The sequence below is a fragment of the Ambystoma mexicanum genome, chromosome 14, assembly GCF_040938575.1.
Source record: "Ambystoma mexicanum isolate Mex_15411 chromosome 14, UKY_AmexF1_1, whole genome shotgun sequence".
Classification (NCBI taxonomy): Eukaryota; Metazoa; Chordata; class Amphibia; order Caudata; family Ambystomatidae; genus Ambystoma; species Ambystoma mexicanum.
In genome coordinates, this window is record NC_090940.1 from 267,437,442 (window position 1) to 267,461,704 (window position 24,263).

General features: G+C 46.6%; 1 protein-coding gene across 6 annotated transcripts in view; it reads right to left on the reverse strand.

Moving 5' to 3' along the window:
* Nucleotides 1-24,263, reverse strand: part of MDGA2 (MAM domain containing glycosylphosphatidylinositol anchor 2) — a 2,250,375-nt gene that overhangs the window by 486,601 nt on the left and 1,739,511 nt on the right. For all 6 annotated transcript variants that reach the window (XM_069637392.1, XM_069637389.1, XM_069637393.1 and 3 more), the window contains exon 10: nt 21,895-22,043. In XM_069637392.1, coding sequence (XP_069493493.1) covers nt 21,895-22,043 — 149 coding nt within the window. The remainder of the gene's footprint in view (nt 1-21,894; nt 22,044-24,263) is intronic.

Sequence of the window (24,263 nt, forward strand, 5' to 3'; positions counted from 1 at the left end):
AGAAAAAAAGACATTGGGCCTAATTACAGGTCCGGCAGTAACCGTGCCGGTGATACCGGTGGCCTGGGGGGTTGCCAGCAGACTGTAATGATTTACCGGCGCCTGAATTCCTGGTGCCACTGGGGGATTTTAACCCCGGTGGCCCGGAAACTCAGGCATCAGTAAATTTTAAGTCCCCATTCCCATAGAGTCCCAGGGGGACCACGGAAGCACCGGCACCGTTAATAACGGTGCTTCCGTGAAATCTCTGCGGATGCGTGCCGTCCTGCCCGGTAGGTCTGATCTGCCAGGCGGGATGGCACCCGCCCGCAGAGTTGTAGTGTGCCGGTCCAGAAACAACAGTGCGGGTAAGCTTACCAGCACCATTGTTTCCAGACCGGCGCACTTAAAATGAGGTCCATTCTCTTGGCCTATTTTATTTACTTATCTAGAGCCATAGGGTCAAGTAGAGTTCGTTTGGATGGAAGACATTTTTACATTGGACTTCCTGACATCTGACAACGGTTCCATGTGTTAATATCCCCGCAAAAATATTGCCATACAAGAATGGCGCCGTTTTTTTGCAGCAATGTTCACCAATGGAACCTGCGGAGGACACCCCCGCAACCCCCATTCGCCCCATAAATTATCCCCACAAATATGGCCTTTCCCAGCATCCATATATATATGGCGACATTATTTTGTGGGGATAATATTACCTGAAACCCTGACAAGCACCTTTCGTTCCACTGGATAGGAAGGGCATTCCTTCTAACAATAGAGAAAGCCAGGCCATATTCTTATAATTTCATTAAAGATAATCTAAAATGTCCTTAATGTGTCAGACTCCTCCTTCCTCCCTAGTACACACTTTTGAGTGCCACATTCCACACTTTAGATTGCCACCTGCAATGAAGGTTATGCTCCTCTCCTCCTGAAGACCTTTTGTCAGAAGGGCAGCTTTCCTGACATTCTTTTTTCCGTCTTCTTGCAAACAAAAAGTTGTTGACAATGGCCTTTTCTCACTTCTGCTCCGCTTTTGCTTAGGCAATACCTATTTAGGTCAGTTCCCCCTATTGCTCCTTTCTTCCTCTTACAATAGGGTTTACACTCTTACAATAGGGTTTACAAACAACATGTCCCTTAATTGTTCCCTTTTGGCTTTGGCAATTGTTGTTTGATTCTAACAATATTGCCACATTGCCCTTTTGACTTTGGCAACGGTGGTTTGCTTTTAACAATATTGCTTCCTTGCCCTCTTGGATTCTGACCTTTATATTCACAATGATTTTCTGCTGGTTTACTTGCCAAGTTCTTATACTGCCACCTTCTCCACTCAGTGTTCACTAGGTATGCAAAATAAGTATCTTTTTGCTTTACTTCAGCATGGCATACTTCATACTTATATTTCTGCCACTTTCCATTTGTTCGACATTCACAAGACCCCTTTCGGGCCAGCGGGCATTTACGGAGCGCTCAGGGGTCACAACAAACAAGTGAACTCAGTTTTTGCTGTGCACTTCTGCTCGCCTCTCTGCCTTCGGATTCCTGGCTTCCCCTGCTCTGTGGAAAACAGCCTTGCTGAGTTTTCCTTGGCCCGTGCTGAGCAAGGCAGGAGCTTTCCATGCTCAAAAGGCTCTCTGGTGCTCACCTGCCATCAAAACCTGCCTTGTTGGGGGTAAAGCGTCTTAGCATCACGCTTCTTGCTGCGCTACCTCTGCAACCACGATCTTCAGGGGGGCAGTTTGTAAAATAAAAGGTCCACGCTGCACAACCTCTGCAACAACAATCTTCTGGGGGAAAGCTTGTACAAATATCACTTCACCCTGCATGATCTCTCTATCTCAGGTCTCTGAAGGAGAGGCCCTTTCAGTACCGGCATCCATACTGCAAACCAAGGCGGTTCCCACGTCTCAATTCTCTTTCAGCTGCTACTGCAATGTGGAGCCACTGCAACCACTCCACCATCCATTGCTACCACTCCTCTCTATGGCCTGCACCTGAGGGGGCCATTTATGCCTCCCAGTCTCCATCAGGTTTGGGTCCCTAATCCTATTAACATGCAACTTGCAATCTAGGGCCTATGCATCCCTCTTCTTCATCCCAGTACTTCTAGGAGGATGGAACTTGAAGTCTGCAATGTTCAAGTTACTCATTTTAAGGGGATCATTGTTCAAACCTTTGTTTTTATTCTTAATTATCTTTTTAAAAGGAGTCTCACAATATTATACTGAATGGTTTTGTTATCTAGTGGAATTAGAACTCTCAGAATCTAATAAATTAACATTTAAAGATTCAACTTTAATATTCCCTTGATGAACATGGGAGCCTTCACCTCTACACTTGTGCTTAAGTTTGGAGATTCTTACTCCCAATACAACATTGGTAAGAACAGATTTGACCATCATCGGGATAAATAGTGTTGGGAAAGAATAGCTCCCTCTGACAGCAAGCCATTACAGAATCAGGTATTACAGACGACGACTCCTCTGAGGAAGGGGAATACTGTGTCCCTCCCAACAGAGTCATCCCACTCTCTTGGCGACCTGATCCTGCCAGCCGATACCACCCCCAGGCTCAGGGGTCAGGTAGTGACTGCTTTCTCCTGGCCACCCGGGAGGAGATGTGACCTAGGGTTTTTGTGAGGACTCTGCAGGATTCATCACAACGAGCACAAAAAGTTGATAATGCCCCACTGTTTTGCAGAGGTCTTCCATGCCCCAGTAGGGCAGAGGGGCATATTTTAGGTCTCTTGGGGAAAGGAAGCATCATGCTCTTGATTGCTGGGCCCTCATCTTTACCCCAGAGTGACCTTGAACTTCTGATGATGAATTGCCATAAAAGTTCTAAATGTTTGTAGGAACAAAGATCAGCCGAATTCCGGTGATTCTCTAAATCACTGACCATGTTTGCTCTGCACTAGGTATGTCAGAAAGTGAGAAGAAACCAATAAATCATAAGCAGTATAAGACACCAAATGAAGGACCACGGTAGGGTAAGAGCACAACTGTACAACTGGCAGGCGGATGTGAAAGACCACCAGATGCCAAAAAGCATTGGGAATCCCTGGTAAATGTGCTGATAATGGTGAGTGAGAGAACCACGGCAAGTATGACCAATGGACCTCTTTCCCTCATTATGGTTTAGCTATTGAGTAAAAAACATTTTTAGAGTAAGGTCCTCCTTTTATGGATGGCAGGTTTTCATTAAATGCATCAAGTTTCGTGAAGCCACACTATTTGTCCAGAGAGGAGGCCTGGGGGCCGCACTGCTTTCTTTCCCCACTGCAACTCAAGGATACTGGAGTGGTTCCCGGCACATCAGCGATGCGTCAAGTCTGTGCAAAGTTGCGCTGCAGACACCAGCGAGGTGGTCAGGGTTGTGCAAAATCATGCTGTTCCAGCAGGTATCAGGAAATAGTATCCCCATATATATGGGTGCCGTAAATAATATCGCCGGGAAAAGGTTGTGGCGATATTATATGGTTGACAAAAAAAAAAAATTAAAAACAAAAAAACAAATTGGAGGTTGCGGGGGTGTCCCCCGCATGTTCCATGCAATAATGTCGCCACAAAAAACGGCAATTTTTCGGCGAGATTTTTGCATGGCGAGATTTTTGTGGTGACATTATTACATGGAACCGTTCAGCATGTGCAGTGCCACTGCAGTGAGTTTGGTCTGCACACGCTGGCCCAGATAGGTGGGCCTGGAGGCCACACCCCTTTCTTTCACCACTGCAACCCGTGGCCACAGGAGGGGTTCAAGGCAAATCAGCACCAAGTCAAGTCTGTGAAATGTTGCACTGTTTCAGCTGCAGATGCTGGACCAACAAGATGAGCCTGGCGGCACGTCCCTTTCTTTCAACGATGCAACCCGTTGCTACAAGAAGGGTGCTCAGCGCATCGGCCCCATGTCAAGTCTGTGCAAAATTGTGCTGTTTAAGCTGTTAAGCATGTGCGGTGTCATGTGCGGTGTCAGTGCAGTGAGTACCCTAAAAGTGGCTGGTGTGTATCCAAAGCGCATGTGCATCTTTTGAATAACTTAAGCAAGTTCGATTCCCCTCTTTACACCGCTACACCTTGCTCAGCCTGGACCACCTTAACCAGGAGGCTAAACGGGATGTTGATTACCGGTCTTGGATAGCTGATAGCACTAGGCTGAAGCGTGGCATCCTTAAAAGGCAAACATGTCGGAGCAAGGTAGAAAGGAGATAACCTAGAAACTGATCACGACGACGATTGTGTCTAGCGCTGACATATCATATGGCATATGTTCTGATATATCATTTATAACGCGCCTGTACACAAGTGTTTCTAGGCACGGCAAGACAAGGTTCGGGAAGACAGAGGGATGACAAGACAAACTATCTTACTAGGCCTTGTGTCATTCATATTGTGCAAGTGCAATGACGTAAAGTGCAGGGGGAAGGGAGGAGGTGGAGTGCCAGGGAGAGGGGAAGGTGGGGAGTGCAATCAGGGCAGCATTGCTCTGAGTAAGTGCAGCCAGTGCAGCATGACTCTGGGATACGTACAAGGAGGCAGGGGACTGTGGGTAACAATTACAGCCCCTAAGTGCGCGGTAGGCCCGGAGGCAGTGCAGGGGAGCCTGATCATGGAGGAAACTGGTACCCAGGAGACTCTGAGGGTAGCCAAGTAACAAGTCGGCGCAGGAGACAGGTAGGTCAGCTGGGGGGAGAGAGAGAGGGAGAAGGAGAGGGAGAGGGAGAGGGAGAGGGAGAAAGAAGAGGAGAAAAGGAAGGTCTTGTGCTGCTTCCGGAACGTCAGGTGGTCCGGCTCAAGTTTAGAGGGGCAGGGAGGCCATTCCAGAGGGAGGCACCTGCAGAGGAGAGAGATCTAACCCCCTCTCTCTGCCTGGAGAAGCGGCTGACCCTCAGAGTTTGAGATAGCTGAGTGAAGGGCTTGAGAAGGAAGGTATTTTGGAAGAGACCGTTGGATGTAGTGCGGCACCTGGCCCTAGAAAGCCTTGTGGATGATGCAGGGCATCTTGAACTTGATCCTTGCAGCCACCGGGAGCCAGTGGAGAGATTTCAGGGCTGGAGAGATATGGTTCCTGGCCTTGAGGCCAAGGACAAGTCTTGCAGTCCTGTTCTGGATTAGTTGCAGGGGGCAGAGAGTAGAGAAAGGCAGATTGAAAAAGAGGATGTTGCAGTGGTCCAGCCTAGAGAGAACGGTTCTATGTGATAATGTTGCCGGGAATAATCCTGTGGCTGAAAATGGCGCTGTATGAAATTAACTTTTGATCACATTTATATGCAGGGGAGACCACCCACAAACCCCTATACTGAATCCTATCATAATTTACTACCCCAACCCAACCCCACATATAAATGTGATAAAAAGTGAATTTCTAACGGCGCCGTTTTCAGAAGCAAGATTATTCCCGATACATTATCACTGGATACCGAGAGAACCAGGGTTCTGGAAACAGTGAGCTTCTGCAGGAAGTGAGAAAAGGAAGAATACTTTTGCGGAGGAGCAGCTGGTAGTTGGCCTTCTTCGCAAGTTCTGTGATGTGAGGAGAGAAGGAGAGAGTGGCGTCGAAGATGAAACCAAAGTTTTTAGACTCACAGGAAGGCAAAAGAAGAGGGCCCAAGGAGGCCGGTATGAGAGAGGGATCGCTGTCTTAATGGCATTAAGGCACAGATCATTTGTGGCGCACCAATCCTGAATCATGGGCTATACAGTAAGGAATGAGCAAGAGTAGAGAAGGCTGAGGGGAGCCAGAAAGAGAGCTGAGAGTCATCAGCATAACATTGAAAGTTAGAGGATCAGGTAGAGAAGATGGGTCAAAGGGGCCAAGTAGACATTGAAGAGTCAGGGTTAGAGGATAGAGCCCTGGGGAACACCCCATGTGGAGAGAGGGGTGCTGGTGAGAAAGGACCCAAGTTGAACCTGGGAGGGTCGGTCCAGGAGGAAGGAGGTCAACCACTCCAGGGTCTGATCCGTGATGCCCAGGTTCACACACAGTCGTTCAGGAATGGCGTGATTGACCGTGTCAAAGACTGAGGAAACGTCAAGGAGAATGAGGACAGAAGGAAGGCTAGAGTCAAGATTAGTGAGCAGGGTTTTCAGGAGATCAGTTTCCATTCCTCGAGCTGCTCTGAAGCCAGACTGATGGTCATGGAGATAACCAACAGATTCAGCCTGGAGTGTAAGCTGGGAGATGGCCAACTTTTTCAAGAATTTGTTCAGGAAAGGAGTTCTAGAGATCGGGTGATAGTTTGCCGGACAGGTCGGAAGACATCTATAGATTCGGAGTGGGGAGGGTTCTAAGGTGGCCCCTTAAGCCACTTGGGCATTCCTCCAGTGGAGCAGTATAAACTGACTTACTTCCTTATTTTTTAAACTTGACTCATTGGTCTAACATGGAGCTGCGAGTAGGCCTTTTATAACTTCTAGTAAAAGGCCTTTCGCTCCTCCTATATAGTTTGGCTTTTAACACTTTATTATTTTCTCTTGTTAGCTTGTTTCTTTTTGAAGGTTTTATGGACCAATGTGGACTAATATAGGCTAATATTTATTTAGTTTACAAGGTGGGCCAAACCCGAAAAGACACTAGAGAACAATGGTGGTTTAAACCACTAGAACTGCATGCTTAGCCGCTTCAATCCAGGAGGTTAATATCCTGATTAATGAGATTGAAGTTTTATTGCATGATATTGACCAGGTAGAAAGGGATGGGTTGTGGAACATACCAGGAGCGGGAAGGGAAGGATACTAAGGGAGTGTGAGAGTGGCATAGTAAAAGGTGAATAGGCTAAAATTGCAGCAAAGTAAAATTCCATTTCTTAAAACCAAAAAGAATATGGCCAAAGGGGTGTGGAAAAACAACATGTTTTTATTGTGATCCCATTGCCAGCCCAAGGTTAGAACACCAGCAACAGTGGTGCAATTACACATTTCCTATTGAATTGCATCTAGTAACACATGAAGGGAGATTATGTTATCCAAACAACCTGTCATGGCTGGCAAAAGGCAACCTGAAATTCCTCCTCTCCCTATACCTGTCATTAATGAAGCTGTCCCCACCACAAATCGCTTCCTGCCTCTGCTAGAGCAAATACCAAAAGACACTCCTCATAATGAAGGGAGGGGGGGCACATTTTCCTCTTTGCTCCGAATCACCATTGGCATTGTCAACGGCACGGGAAACATACCAGCTACATGCAAGGCTACAACACATCTTTTATACTGGAACTTCCCACGGGTGGTGGACGACATCTGCACGGACTGCCAGCTAGTGAGGCAAGACATGGCTGCATTGAAAAATGTAGTCCTGGAAACTATGGTGAGATAGGATTAATAAGCCAGAATCTAGTGGAACTAAATAAAGCATGCATATCCCTCAATACACAGCCAAGTGGGGAGGGACAATCATCATTCAACATTTATCTATCATCGGTTAACCAGGTGGTAGAGAGACAAGTTAAAAATCACCCATATCCACAGGATATCCCGAAAATACCTCGTTTTATAGCTGGCCCTCTACCGGTGGGTAGTTGCCCACTGCTGATTAATGTAAATTTGAGAAATAGCCATCAGAATGGTTATATACAACCAACACACCAGGTTGGGACTAACAGACATCCTGCTAACAGTACACGACCCGTGGTTAATTACTCAGTTTATATGACCAAATGCGGCAAGACTAAAAAAAGAGTAGCCTGGAAGACAAAGAGCAGCTATTTAACAAGTGTATACATTGGATATGGCATAGAAAACAGTGCCTCTCACTGGTTAGAGCGGACAGTGTTGAAATTTGTCTTATGCATCCTGATTATTATATTTAAGACCTATATTATATTATGATCACCTTAACTAGTGGGCATCTACAATCTGGGTTATTGTCAATTGATGTTCAGATACTAAAAACACCGGATTTACAGATTGAACTAAGGGCATCTCCCCCAATATAATCTATTGATGGGTAGCTGAAACATGTTCCTATTCCTAGGACACCAACCTGACACCTCTCACTCACTTACCTAGCCAAGCAGACACTGGAACCCCTGGATGATCTTGTTCCAGATCACAAAGACATAAAGGCAGCATCATGGTACATCACTAGATCAGCCAAACAAATGGAAGATCAAGATTGGGTCACATTTTTGAGAACTTTTGTAATAATTTGTTTCCAAGAAACATGGGCCATAAACCAACACACAGTGCAGGGGTATTCCACCTTTATGGTCCCTGGCCTAAGAGTAAAGTGGGGCACCCTAATGGGGGGCTTTGCACACGATTTAGCACAGGGCTGAATGTTCAGATTAAAATAATGAATACAGACTGTCCCGCCTACAGTGCCTCCTTATGGAAATAATAAATGGCAGTAAAGAATGAATCTGTAATGTCTATAATAGATCATATGGTGTAGAGGCATGGATATACTCGATAAAGTGAGATGGCTAATGGAGAAAGAGGATAGCGAAAAAACAGCTGTAAACCAATGGTGATAACTTTGTGGAGTATTTGTACTTATTGTTTTATATAGCGCCTTAATCCAAGGAGTTTTACAAAGAACAACAGATATACATTAAACATAGAAGCAATATGGACCATCAATTCAAACCATCTAATGAGTTGACCAAATTTATGAAAGATAATGATGCTCTATGGAACATTCCACAACTAGTAGAGCCAACTAAGAAAACATTTTATAAATCTGTCCTACAGATGGCATAACCTTTCTTTAAATTGGGTTTGGGAGCATGCAATGGCCGCCTACAATCGGATATGCCCCTGTCCCCAACCTTTTTTTTTTTTTTAGCAGGGACAAAACCAGCAATATCTACTACAAATTAGTGTATTTGGCAAATTGGAAAACTTTTAAATTCCTGGAAATGTATATGAGGGGTGCGAGTGACCATAAACAAATATCTCTGACCATTGTTATTGAAGTTATGACAAACACAGTCCCGACACAATGCACACAGGCCCTGTCCCTTCCATTAACAGGTGAATATTAAATTGGGAGGATTTAGCCCTAAAAAAAGATTTGCCATCAGCATATCAGGAAATTCTACCAATTCCGGAGACTGTAATGTCCCTCAACCAGGTTAATGATAGCGTAATGATAACAACGGCTGCATTACTTTCAACTACCCTCGCCCCCTTCTTCTTACCCTCAAAACATGTGTGAGGGACATAAACTGCTAGACATAGTTGGTATGACCATGAGTGTAGGACAGCAAAATCCAAGCTAGTGAGGGCCCTTAAAGACATATATGGAGGAGGAAAAGAGAAGATTAAAACACATAGAAAGGAACACAAATAAATTGGAGAGGAAAAGAAAAGCCAAAACTATTGAATTATGGGATTCTCTTAACAAAGCTTTAATCGAGAAAAATACTAAAGAATTTTGGAGGATAGTCTCAATGGATAAGTGCACAATCTTTGTGCATTGTGCTCTCCATGATCAGGGAGCTGAACATGTCTGCACTAAATATGTACGCTATGTCCCTAATCTCCCCCTATGGTCTGCCGCCTCAGAGCTCCTTTCTGTGCCACCTTTTCGGCTTACTAGGGTGGTGGGTCGGGCATTCTCCGTGGCTGCTGCGCAGCTTTGGATCAGCCTGCCTCTCTCTGAGGCTATCGCCTAACCATCTGTCTTTCTGAAAGGCTCTTGAAACACTTCTGTCTGATTCCATAATGCCGCTCTGCCCTTTGTTCTGGTTCCTGGGGTCTCCCCTTTCTAGCGCCATGATGCCTTTGGGCGACCGCACGCTTTGTAAATTCATCTAACATAACATAACAAAACATAACCAAAAGCCGGGCCAAGCAGCCATTGCCAAAAACACCTTGCTCGATCACTTTACAGGTCTCTATGATGAAATAAGACTCGATTTCTTAGACTGGTGGAGTGAATTAGCTAAACTTGTGGCTATTGGGCTTCATTCATCATTGCTAGAACTGTCACAGGAGGAGGTTCTTGAAGCAATATGCAGACAGGTTTAAGGAAAAGCTGCAGGCCCTGATCTCATGCCGGTGGACTTGTATTTGATAGAACCAGTAATAAGGCAACCATATCTCTGGTTACTTTTTAACGCCATACTTAAATCAGGACAGAAAGCTCCATCTTGGCAAGCGGCAGAGATTGTTCCCATATTTAAGAAAGGGGACCTATGTGGCCTTGGGAACTATAGGCCAATCTCCCTACTAGACACTAGTAGCAAAATATTTGGTAAAACCACTGCAAATAAAACTATAAATGTGGGTTATGGAAGCTGGTGCCATAAGCCACCTTCAGGCAGGTTTCTCTAATGGGGTGAGTACCATGGAACAGGTCCTCAGACTTAAACTAATGGTCAATAAGTGTGTGACCACCATGGGTGGCAACTTACATTTACTTTTTGTTGACGCTAGAGCTGCCTTTGACAGCATACCCAGACCGGCACTATGGCGAGCTTTACCTGCCAAAGAAGTACCCCTCCACCTGCTGAAAGCAATGACGCTTCATACAGGTGCATTATTAGCAAGAGTGAGATGGGGTCATGGTGGGGAGACCACTGAGAACTTTTCGGTTGAAAAAAAAAAAGTAAGATCAGGTCTGATACTTGCCCTGCTCCTTTTCAACCTGCAGTTCAATGTTTTACTAATGCAATTCCCAATTAATACATCGGACGCACCTTCAATCGGGGGTGAACAGATTGGCATCCTTTTCTTTGCTGATGATGTGGTTATTATGTCCCAACCCCTGTCATGCTGAAGTAAACAGTCAGACCACTTTGTTAAATTTTGAAGGGAGAAAGGCATGGAAATGAATGGCAATAAAACAAAGGCAGAGATGTGGCAGAGAGCAAGGGTGGCGGTCATAATACAGAAAATTAATATACAAGGCATGACTATTAGCAAAATGAGTTACTTTGACTACCTAGGAGTCAGGATTACTTCAGATAGCTTGTGGCAGGAGTATCTCAAAAAGGCTCTTCTGGCACTAGGTGGGAAATGCAAAAGTATCTTATGCTTGGCAGAGAGCCGGCCAGTATTCCAACGTGGCGCTCACTTCTTTTGTTAATATGCACATCATTAGGTGCACGTTGTAAAATGTAGTGACTTTTTCACTCCACCGACACCGGAAGCCAATTGAATCGCACACAGCGCTGCCTCTATGTAAGGCTTTCCTTTTCTACACGCAGTAAGTGCTCCGAGGACTAAAGTCAGCATGGACTTAATTGTAGATAGATCGCCTCTTCCCAGCGATGGAAGCTTTTTCATCAAAATAGGGTATTTGATTAAACATGGTATAGGTTTGTCCTTTCGGATACCGACTAATTTGTACAGCCTTTGGGAACGTTGCGAAGGTGGCACGAAATCTGCCTATTTTTTTTTACACTTCGCTACTGCTTCATGAGAAATACATTGTGGTTAAGGTATGTCGGTTTCACTCCCAGTTATGCATTTTAAACTTTGCTTTGTTTGAACGGAAACTACAGGATAGTCGCCCGAGTTGCCCATCATGATTTTGCAGGAGATGGCTACTTTGCACACTATACCTAGGATGGCGGTGGCCCGCGTCATTACATACATGAAAGGTAACAGCCTTTCTTACATTCTTTGAGTAAAATTTGGAATGAACGGATAAGTGAAGGTTGAGAGGAAATACATTTTTGAATGCAATTGTTCTATGTTTTTGTTGTGTTTTGTTAGAGCCAGTTTGGGAATATCCAGAATTTTGAGAGGAATATATCCTGATGAAGGAAGCAAAAGGGTTGCAGCCTAGGTCCTGAAGAAGACCGACATCAACTAATGTTTGTGTTAGATGATCATTCTATCGTAGGGAAGGTTTACACTATGACACTGGGAATAATTAAGGGGAATTCTTAAAGCTGGGTTCCCTTAACCACCCTCTAGTAGACCATTGTTATAGCGATATATGGTGCACTGATATGCATGTGCACAACCTGTGTCAGTACTGTTTGCACTGTCAGCATAACCTTTGCTACAGAGATGGCCTGGGAATTGATCTGAAATTGTATTATTATTGTGAGCATTGTTTGCGCAAGTCCTCCAATTGTCTGTGTTTTTGGTGGGTTTACATATTGATTTTCTTCTGGGTGACTGCACTGGTAGGGTGCCTTTCTTCCTATTTCTAGGCACTTTGTGCCCCATGATTGTTTATGTAACATATTGTCTTGTGTATTTTCTTGTCTCTTTTACTTTTAAGATGGTTTCTATGGATATACTATGAGTGCATATTATACTTTAGCCTTGACTAATCAGTGATTCCTTTCCCATGCTCCAGGAGATGAATGATTTCTGTCATTATACTTGAGATTGAATTAACCAGTAGGTTTCTCGTGAGACACAACCTTTGCATTAGCATTAATCTTACGCACTGCAACATTTTTTAGGAAAAATCATACAAAACCGGCGATTAAAATGTATAGCGCACAAGCGTTAGCAGGAGCTCTTCATGGACAGAGATATGGGGCCACACTAAGATCACAGCTCTCTTGGCAACTAAAAAATGTTTTTAAAAACGGATGTTGTGGTTTTCCAAAAGCACACCAAATATCCCACTACATATGAAACTTGGTCAGTTATGTATTACCAACCAAATAGCTCTAAAACCAGTTTTATTCTGGGTGCGTATCTGGTCCTGTGATACTCTTTTTAGCTGATAACGATGTTCTCTACCTACCAAAGTACTGCATCTTTAAAATGGTTTGGACGCAGCAAGTGGTAGAACATTTTTGGAATAAGCCAGAGTCCATTAACGGTTGCAGCAGACAAACTGCTATCGATGCCCATGCAGACTGGATGTACAGAGAGTATGTATCCAAATGTCTGCGCTTATCAATGGGGTATGATTTTTTTTGTACCTCAACCAAAGGTTTTCTCTAGAAAAATATCTGTATCTTTTTGAAAATCCGGAACCGAGAGCCTTGTATTTAAGAAGCTGATTAGGTAACCAACCATTAGCCGTGGTTAAAACTTGATGGAACAATAAATACCCGGATACATACACGTGCTTTCTGTCCCCCCAAAGAAGTCACTACAACACTTTCATTTTGTTTTCCCGCTTTACTCGGATATCTGGCGGAGGGACCTGAACACCTGCTTAGTGAATAGAGGTATTCTTTCACTGATTGCAGCAGAAGACATGCGTTAAGGGCAGGCACAATGGATGTAATCTTTGCAGTCTCTACTTGCCTTGCAAGTCCCTAGGCAATGAGAGAAACACACTTAAACATTATGGCATAAGAAAGTGTCAATATTAGTAATGGCTTTAAGACACTGACCGCACAAAAGAAACACTTTATGCACCAGGAATGAAATTAAACTGCCCCAGGGGCCGGTGCTGTCAAAACTATTGTTTTAATAGAAGATCAGATGTGTAAATGTAGCAAAATGTCAGAATTTATTTGTTAACAATTGCTCTGTGTATGTACCCATTTAGCAACTCAAGAACATGTCCATGTTGATGTGTTTCAATTGGTAATATTCTATGTACTGTGAGGAACCTGAGGGCGCCCTCACTTCTTTTCCCCATGTATCCTACTCTCCGATGGCCTGGGAAAGGCCATTGCTCTTGAATCCTGACCCGGGCGGTGGATATGCGAGTGAGGATCACCTGGGTGGGGGAGTCTTGGGGAGTGGGGGTAGACCTCCTTAGGTGAGACATGGTATCCCCATTTCACTTTCATAACAAGTCCTCTGTTCCTCTAGCCTTTGTAGGCTATTGGCAGTCCTTTCCCTGTCTTCCTTTAAAACCTTCCCCAAGAAACACCAATTAGGTACTGGGACGAGACCAACTAAAGGAACACATCATTTTATTAACACACAGACATCAGTTGTGTACTGTGATGAGGAGGAGACCCAGGAACTGGATTGGCCTTGGTGTAAGGCACTCAATAAATAAATAAATAAATCAAATCAAATGAGAAAAGAAACATTGGCAAGAGCCAGGAGATTATGAGATAGTGCAACAAGTGCATGGTGGTAAACCAAGCCACGAAACAATGTCAAGAGGGTGTGATATATGTCAATGAATCAAGCACCACTGTCAAGCTGAAGCAGTGGCCATGTATTAATGGAAAAGCAGCAAATAAGATGTATCGGTTACGTGACCTGTACTGGGTGGACTGTGTGGTCCGAAAACTGTGCCTAGACCAAGTGCACCCCTATAAGGAACAGCCACCGAAAGCACCCACAAAGAAGCTTGTGTTTGAGTTGCAAAGAACGTTTATATGATTTGAAATTAAGGAACTGAACTACATGTGTGATTTGGTGAAAAGTGACAATATCAGAAGAGCTGGGAAGTGTCCCAAGGAATAGTGTTGTTTGGAAACGCTGAAAGAACTGAAGTCTTGGGGAAGGGAACCCCAGTACCTTATGAACGATTTTGAACTTAGGGAAGGGAAAGTGAATTACAAGCCAGCAGCTGGAAGAAGCTTGGAACTCTTGTTTAAACACTCCTTTTCTTAATGCTGACATCCCTAAGGAACAAGTTACTTACCTGTAACTGTTGTTCTCCAGCATGGGTCTGGCATGGATTCACATGCTCATGAATATTCCCCGTCGTCAGGCTGGGAATCCTCGGTAAAGAAAAAAACCAGTATCAGTTTCGTTTCTGATCTGTCTTTCGTAGTAGTAACCAATCACTGGTCTCTGCGTCATACTGACCACAGCCAATGACTGCCCACTACCTAAGCACCGCCTCTGGCAGCCATCTTCAGATTTGGAAGCACGTGAAGTGGCAGTATGACCAAGTGAAGAGCCGCAGAGGGGTAGGCAGGAGGGTTCGCATGTGAATCCATGCCAGACCCATGCTGGAGAACAACAGTTACAGGTAAGCAACTTGTTCCTTCTCCAGCATGGGGTCTGGCATGGATTCACATGCTCATGAATAAAGAATACATAGCAGTACACACATGCACAACCACGGGAGGTGGCAAAGGCTCAACATTAAGCATTACATCAAACTCAACATTAAGCATCTTACCTCCTCACCAGGCTCACCTCAGGCGAACAGGTTGCGCAGCACTGCTTGGCCGACCCTGGACTCCTCCCTGGAATCCCGATCGACGCAGTAGAATTTCGTGAAGGTGTGCGTCGACCTCCACGTAGCAGCCCTGCATATGTCCAGCAGGGGCACACCAGAAAGGAACGCTGTGGTAGCTGCGATCGCTCTGGTGGAATGGGCTCTCGGACGGCCAGGCAGCGGTCGGTTTGCCAACCGATGACAGTACATGATACAGCCGGAGAGCCATCTGGAAATGGAAGCCTTCGAGAGAGCCTTCCCCTGATTGACAGGTCCAAAATTCACAAAGAGTTGTGACGTCTTCCGAAAACACTTCGTGCGGTCCACGTAGAACTTGAGCGCTCTAGCCACATCCAGCGAGTGCAAAGTCCTCTCAGCCGGCGACGAAGGCGACGGGAAGAACACAGGCAACACCAAGGGTTCGTTGAGATGGAAGTCCGACGGTACCTTGGGCATGAAGGAGGGGTGCGTCCTGAGCACTACCCTCGTGTCGTGAAAAGTCAAGTACGGGGCCTTGCAGGAAAGGGCCTGGATCTCTCCCACCCGTCGTGCGGAGGTGATGGCCACAAGAAACGCTGTTTTCCACGACAGAAACTTCAACGGGGCCGAGTGCAGAGGCTTGAACGGAGGTCCCATGAGCTTGGTCAGCACCACGTTGAGCTCCCACGCCGGGGCCGGCGCCTTCACCGGCGGGAACGATCTGAACAGTCCCTTCATGAACTCTTTCACCAGACGATGAGACCACAAGGACGTCCGGCCCGTGGTTCTGGTGTATCGGGAGATCGCAGCAAGATGAATCTTGATGGACGCGTGTGCCAGTCCAGCTTTGGCCAGCGTCAGCAGGTACGGCAGTACTTGGGGAGCCGTAATCCGTAGAGGGTTAATCTTCTGTGCGTGGCACCAGACAGAGAACCTCTTCCATTTGTGTCCGTAGCATTTAAGAGTCGAGGACGCCCTGGCCTTTGGAAGAACCTCTCTGCAGTCGGCCGGTATGTCGTATCCTCCAAACTCTAGCGCCGCAGGAGCCAGGCCTGCAAGTTCAGCGATTTCGGGTCGTGGTGGAGGATGGCGCCTCCTTCCCTGGAGAGTAGATCCCCGTCCACCGGCAGCTTGATTGGCGGGGACGCTGACAAGTCCAGAAGGTCTGGGAACCATATCTGCCTAGGCCACGCAGGTGCGACGAGGATCATCCTGCACCGCGACCTCTTGAGCTGGTTGACGAGCCGGATTAGCAGTGGCAAAGGAGGGAACGCGTAGAGGAACAGGCCCTCCCAGGGGAACGAGAAGGCATCGCCCATGCTCCTCGCCTGGGGAAACCTGCTGGCGAACCTCCGGCACTTGGCGTTCGTCGCCGTCGCGAACAGGTCGATCTGGGGTGTGCCCCACCGTCGGAAGAGGCGATCCACTAGATCCTGCCGTAGTTCCCACTCGTGGCACGAGCGCAGCTCCCTGCTGAGTGAGTCGGCGATGGTGTTTTTTATCCCTGCCAGATGAAACGGCACCAGAAACATCCTTTGGGCGACGGCCCAATGCCACAGGTCCTGCGCCTCCTTGGACAGCGCTGGAGACCTGGTTCCGCCCTGTTTCCTGATGTAAAACATGGTGGTGGTGTTGTCGGTGAAGATCCTCACCACCTTGCCCTTGAGGGACGGAAGGAAGGACCTGAGGGCCCAGAACACTGCACGGAGCTCCAGGACGTTGATATGGAGGGACTTCTCCGTCGGGAGCCAAAGGCCTCTCTCGTGCAGATTTTCGGTGTGCGCTCCCCACCCTTCCAGGGAGGCATCCGTGGTCACTGTCTCCTGGTGGTCTGGCGTCTGGAAGTCCATGCCCGTCAGATGCGCGCGGTTGCCCCACCACCGGACCGCTCGGCGGAAACTCTCGTCGAGTGTGATCCTCTCCTCGAAGCCGCCCGTCGTCTGGATCCAGCGCGCGTCCAGGAACTCCTGCAACGGGCGCATCCGGAGCCTGCACATGGGAATGAGGTAGATGCAAGAAGACATCATTCCGAGGAGGGACTTGATGGACCTCACCTTGGCCGCGTCGGAAACCAACATCCGCTGTACCTTCCCCAGAATGGACCTGGTCCTTTCCTCCGACGGGGAGGCCAGAAGGGACACTGTGTCGAGCTTCGCTCCCAGAAACAGTGCGTTTTGCGCGGGTACCAGGTGGGACTTGGCGCAGTTCACGGAGAATCCCAGGTCCGTGAGAAGTTGGACGGTCCTTGCCGTGTGCTCCACGGCGGGCTCCCTCATCTTGGCTCGGATGAGCCAGTCGTCCAGGTAGGGGTAGACGTGGATCCCCTCGCGGCGCAGCTGCGCCGCCACCGGTGCAAGGCACTTGGTGAATACCCTGGGTGCCGACCGTAGTCCGAAGGGGAGGGCTTTGAACTGGTAGCGACGCCCTTGGACCACAAACCTGAGGAATTTTCGGTGCCCCTTTAGGATGGGAATATGGAAGTAGGCATCCTCCAAATCCAACGACGACAGGAAGTCTCCTTCCTCCAGCTGACCCAGGACGTGCTGGAGGGTGACCATCCGGAACTTCTGCGCCTTGATGAACTTGTTCAGACGCCGCAGGTCTAGGATGGGGCGCCATCCCCCCATCTTCTTCTTCACGAGGAAGTATCTCGAGTAAACTCCGGAGCCCCGAAGCCTCTTTGGGACGAGTTCGATGACGCCCTTCCTGAGCATCGCCTTTACCTCCAGGAGAAGCTGAGGGACGTGAAGCTCTTTCCTGGCCACGGGGGGGACGCGCGGGCACCTTCTTTGAAACTCGAGCGCGTGGCCCCGGGCTAAGGCGTCCAGCACCCAACGGTCGGTGGAGATGGACTCCCACACGCTGACGAAGCTCGCCAGCCGGCCTCCCACCGGGGTGCTTCGGTGGGGGCATCCCGACGGGCCGGTCTTCTTCCACGCCAAGGCCGTGCCTTAAGACCTCAATCAGCTCTTCCTCTGAGGTTGAGGACGAATCTACGACGACGCCCTGCCCCCCATTTTTCTTCCCCGCCAGGGATTTCACGGGGGTCCTATCGATGGGCACAAAAGAGGACTCCCTCCGAGGTGGCAGGGAGACTCTGAGCCCCGAGGTCGCCACCACTGGTGTAGCCTCCACAGGCTGAGCCAGGGCCGCCGCGACAGTATCGATAGAGGGCTTGGCCGGATGGATTAAGGCCTTCACCACCTTAGGTGCGCTCACCGCCTTATCCTTGAGGGGGGGGAACACTGCCTCGCTCCCCCTCCGATGGGGCCTTTGAGCTCGACCGGGGCCTCTCCAGGAGCTTCGCCGGGTGCTCGCCCTTCCTTTTACCCGACCCAGAGCGTTGGCTCGTGGCTGAAGGTGCCGGGGAGGGTGCGCCCTGCCTGGCGCCCGTAGAGCCCGACCGTTCGGCGCTCCCGGTGCCAGCGGACTCGCGGTGCTTGGCCTTGTGTTGGACCCCCGTCGCCGGGGCGTCCTCAAAGGTCTTAGAAGACCGCTCGGATTTCTTCCTCTTCTTCTCGCCTGACGGGCTCTTCCCTTCCAGCCAGTTGGCGAGACGTTGATGGCGGTCCTTCATGGTCCGCTCCGGGATGTTGCCGCAAAACGCACAGTCCTTCTCCACGTGCGTCTTGTCCTCATGTAAGCAGTAGAGACAAAAGGAGTGTTCGTCCTCCTTAAAGACGTTCTGCAGCTGGCATCCAGGGCAGATCCTGAACAGCTTTCCGGGCGTCGAGCTTCCCTTCTCCTGGGCCATGTCCGGGCCTGAGAAACTTCTGGAGTCCTCCAAAAGCGTAGCTCGACGAAATCTTCACCCTTGAGGGGCGCAGACGAATCCGACACGGGTTCCCGTTGATCGGATGGAGAGTCGGTGGAGCTTGAGGCTCTTTTGACCGAAAAAACGAAGTTTTTGAGAAAAAACGTGAAAAAAATAGCACTAACGGTCGAGAGCAATAGCACGAGGATCCCAACACATGAACGTGCGGTAAAAATCTGAAGATGGCTGCCAGAGGCGGTGCTTAGGTAGAGGGCAGTCATTGGCTGTGGTCAGTATGACACAGAGACCAGTGATTGGTTACTACTACGAAAGACAGATCAGAAACAAAACTGATACTGGTTTTTTTCTTTACCGAGGATTCCCAGCCTGACGACGGGGAATATTCATGAGCATGTGAATCCATGCCAGACCCCATGCTGGAGAAACTTTGTATACAGTTCGACGTGAGGGAAAGTATAGGTGTTGGATACTGACAGCATTTGCTTTCGACTTCCTGACACAGATTATCTTTAGTTTTCTTTAGATAGGGAAATCCCACTTTAGCATAGGGCAAGTTAGGCTTCATCCCATCCTGCATTTTTAAGTTAATAAAAGTTTGCAGACCAAACTTTGATCTGTTGTCTTTGTCTGCTTCGTGATGCCTTAACAGTACGTTGTTTCAACACTTTTATGGCTAAATGCTGAAATAAAGTAAATATTTATTGATTGATTGAATACATGTCTTCTGTTGTGTTGAGCCCACTTCAAGGGTGTAAAGAGGGGACTTGTTATGAGAGATGATATATTGCTGGGGTTTACATCACGCTTAGTTGCCCTTTGCATGGTGTCCAGGTGCTTTGGTGGATCTGAAAGAGAGAGGGTGATGGGGGAGTTTGTTGGAGAGAGAAGGAAAATGCATGATAGATTTTATGTTGGGTTGATGCATGTAGACCGGAGGTTCTCTGACCCCTGTGTGCAGGTCAGTTGCTAGGCATTCTGGGTCAGGGGCATAGAGCCACTTATGTCCAAAGGAGAGACTTGTGCGGCCGTGGTTGAAGAGTTAACATGCACTGTGCTGCTTCCACCTCATCCTCTTGTGTTACCGGAATTGAAGGGGTATTGTGACTATGGGCCGCAAACAAAACCGAATGAACATTGAAACTTTATACAGGGAAGGAAAGATAGCTCAGGGGCAGCGCGTTTGGCTTGGAAGCAAGACAGCGCGGCGCAACACAGGTTTGAATCCCGAACCCACGTTTAGAAACCACTCGCTGGTATTAAGTGTGTTATAATTAAACAATCAAATAAATAAAATAAGGCTCTGATAGACCAATATAGCATTTTGCAAATCCGAGCTCCGTCCAAACAGAAGCAAGTGGGCCTTTTCTAGAGGGGGCAATGTGTGCCAGTTTGATTACTTGGTGCCCTGTGAAGCTGCTAGTTTTGGCTAATTCTACTGATCGAGGGTTATTTAAAACTCAGTTTTTCTTAAAAATTTCAACTATGTGTCACTTTTTTTGTGCCCAAGTCTGAAACTGATTTGAGATATGTGTACCCGTGATGGTGAACCAGGTGCTACATAGCAATAGGCTGTGTAACATAGTACTATTATTGTTCAACAACATTTTTACTTGCCTCCCTCTCTCTCCTTCCCTTATGCCACCCCACATGCGTACCCCTACCCTCGGAGAAATCCTGTATGCATGTGGCACATTATACATCAACAAATATATTTAAATATTTTCAGTTCTAATTCAAAAAATGCATGCACATGTAATGCTCGGGTAGCTGTGTGTGTAAACAGCATGATCAGTGATGACTCAGAATAAAAATGTTCAGCAACCCTTTTTTGAAGGGTTAGAATGGGTTGTCCAATCCCAGGCCTCGAAAACATGAATACCCCTCAGTAATATCCATGAGATCAATTTGCATACGATTCTAAATGTATGCACATTTCTTCTCATTTATTCTCATGAATATTCATGTGGGGTCCAGTCCTGTTTTTTTTCTTGGACTTGAGGTCTGCTGTCTCCTCTATAAATCTAGGGCTACAAGTCCCAGATTGCAAAAAAGAAATTGCATAAATCAACAACTAACTCAATAGGTATGCAATAGGTCGAAGTAATTTTGGTTCAAACCTTAGCTTCCAGGCTTGCGCGCCAACAACTGAGGTCAACTAATGTCACTGGTATGTCAGATGGGCACCACATTATTTTTTGAAATTGATATCATGATTCGTTTCTTTTAAAAAATGTACATTTCATAAAAAATATCCAATGAATTGTAAGACTACGTCAAACTCTTATTTTATGAAAGGACCGCCGGCTCTTTTTCACATCCACAGATGGTCTATTTTAAAATATATATATATGTATATAGTTGATGTGGGAATCTTATGACCAGTGTGCAATCTTCTTAAATACATATACTATAATATTCCTTCAGTGAATATATATGTATTTCTAATGAATATAGGTGCTGTATTTACATGTTTTGTTTTGTACAGAATGAAGTGCACTTCAACATGATCTAAACACACCATCAGAAACACTTTATTTTATGATATGGCTTTAGGGATATTATTGTTATTGCAACATGTTTTGTTGGTCTAAAAATGTTGCTTGAAGGCAATTAATTACAAGCCAATTCACTTACTTGTTATATTAAAGATGTATCCTTTGCTGAATGTTTATGTTAGAAATAAAACAAAATGCATTTAGAAATATACCATGCATTTATTATTGAGATGGATGAACTAAATTAGGAGATTGCACACTGGGCATACTATTCCCACATCGACTTTGTAGAACTACATGACATATTATTTCATCAAGTTCACATTGTTTCTGCTAATCCCAAAGTCCATTCTTTTTTCTCTCTCGAAGCGTTGTTGTGATATGATCTTGCCATCAGCTCCGGCCCGCGGCCGCTATGATCCCTTGGAGGAACACATATTTAATCTCAGTCCTAGCAGACAAGGCATGTGTGAATTAGTTTCAAGGTTTTGCAGCTGATCCAAGACTGCCTTTTCAGAAAAACAGCCAATTTGCTAGAAAGGGAAGTACAACCATGAGGGTAAAACAAGGATGTGATGAAAAAACAAGCAGCGCGAGGCAGAGCCCTAGACATAAATGTGACAGCTAGAGAAAGATCCTTTGAAACCCAATTGATAGGCTCACCTGCTTGATCCCTAGACGGTATGCAACAATGCGGTCCACAGCATCAGGGTTCATTTGGGTCCACTGCAGACTGTAGGAGTAAACACGCGGACGGTTTTGCCACAGGGGGTTGTAGGTGTCATAGTAGAATTCAGGAGTGTAGGCCTTCCCTACGGAGAGCAAAAACAAGACGACTAAATTAGAATTCGCAATGTTCAGTATTGTCCTCCAGTTCTGCAGAGGCTATCAACGTATATATTATATCACTACTGTGCATTTATCTAAAAAGCTTCCTAATCAAATAGTAAACCAGGTGGACATTTTCACAACAAGACGTAGCAGCTTAGACCTTCACATGGTGCGGCTCCATTTTCTGTTTCAAAGGGGGGACTTGGGTGCAGGGATAGCACTGGCATGGCCACCAAGGAAGCATATCTAGCCACTCTATGCCTCTGTAGATGTTAGGCAGCATTCAACACGCACTTATGCACTGAACCTATTTAGGTGGAGTGATTCAATCTGTCGTCGTCCACATTGAGTAGCTGGTCACGAAAGACCCTTCAATGTCCGTGCCTTCTATGAGGTTCCCACCAAGTTTCAGTGCTAATGAGCTAGGGAAAAGGTTTAAAAATAGGTGCGTTTTTCATGGGCCTCCTGTAAGGGTCTGTCCTGGTATTTGCCCTGTGCCTTGCCTGTGGCAGAGACCAGCCCTGGGGCAAACACACCCAGGAATTGGCACTTTCCCCAGAGAACCACTTCTTGAATGAGGGCTGGGTCCAAGGATGCATCAGTAACTGGAGTGACAGGCCCCATGCTAGAAAATAACAAGGGACATAAGACTCTGCCTACACAGAACCATGTGCAGGGTATACTGTGTTTTTAACGAGTTCACTTTCCTCGTTTGCACATGAATTATGCAAGTATGTATTTTCCACTGTGGTCGTTTTGGTCAAAAATGTTAAGCGACCGCCTTAAAACAACGGTTTACGCTGCACATTCTTCCGTGCAGGCGGATTCTTATGCCCCTTGTAATTTTCAATTCATTCCTTTTAAAAACACATACAACCATGTGCAGAAGATGTTGCTCCTTTTATAGGTTGCACAATGTACAGTGGTCCTGTGTACCTCCCTTGTCATTAATGAGAAAGTGGAAGAGGCTGATGTGAAACCTGTGGTGTTGATGGCTGCAGGTTGGAAGTAGTGCCAGAGTGGCAAACTGTGATCTATGGGTACGGCAAAAGAAACTTGGGAGCATGTTATCCAAAGGGGGCACCCCAAGAATGATAGACTACAGTGCTTTGGGTCTGGTTAGCTGCTGATTTGGGAGAATGCGGTAGGGCTACAGAGGTGAGCTTAGACATTGCTTGACTAGTGTTGATGTGCTAACGGCTTGGCCCATAGTAGCCATAAGAGGGTGATTTTTGTATGTTGTGTGAGGGGAATTTGAGATCGTAAGAGGCCGTCCGACGAGGTAAAACTACCTGAAAACTTGCATCCATAAGACTGGACTCTTTCAGACCGGTCCAATTCCAAGGTCTCACACTGCCACTTCCAGAATCTCTTTCTCCCTCTCTCTGTCTCAAAGATTTAAGCTTTTGAAACATGGTGTGTGCATGGTGCCTTCCCTAGGCCACAAAATGTTAACGGAATGATCATCTAAAGTGTTAGGGGCTAACTGTTCAGGGGATGGTCATTCTGTTTACTTTGGGTGGCCTGTCTCAGAATGTTTCAAACGTGAGAAAGATTAGTTACTGTTTCCAATCCATGAATTCCGAGCATATGGATTCAACTTTCCAAATTAATGTATATACTGGCTGGATGCCCCAAAATAGCTGAAGATCTCCCATTTGGAAAATAACCCTATTAGCTGTAGTGTGCTTGCAGATAATTGCACTGGCCCCACTGGACACTGGGGTAAAATCCATTCAGTAATACATTGGGCACCCTATTGCAAAGACTGCACACATCCCAACTGCATGTGCCGGACTATCACACCTCGGGCACGTGTCTTTAGGGCTATATTATCAGCGGCTATTCAGAGATTACACAGACACAGAAGTCAGGGGAAATGAGAATCCTGGAAGAAGTTTGGAGCCCCCCAAGCATATACCCCCTTTCTCTAAACACCAACAGGGTCCCTGAAATCCCTCTACGCCAAAGGACAAAGGTGTGTTTCATTGTTTAGATGCAGGTTCTCACATCACGCATGTCCTTCTAGGAAAAGTGCCAATGGTTGTGGATCAGTGTTCTTTTGAAATCAGCGTCTACCTTTAACAAATGGTAAAACAGATGGTGTCCCCTTACACCTGAAAGTGATGCAAGCACACATGCATGCGTAACACAGACTCATGGTGTTGGGTGGGCAGGAACTTGTGTACATCCTACTTTTC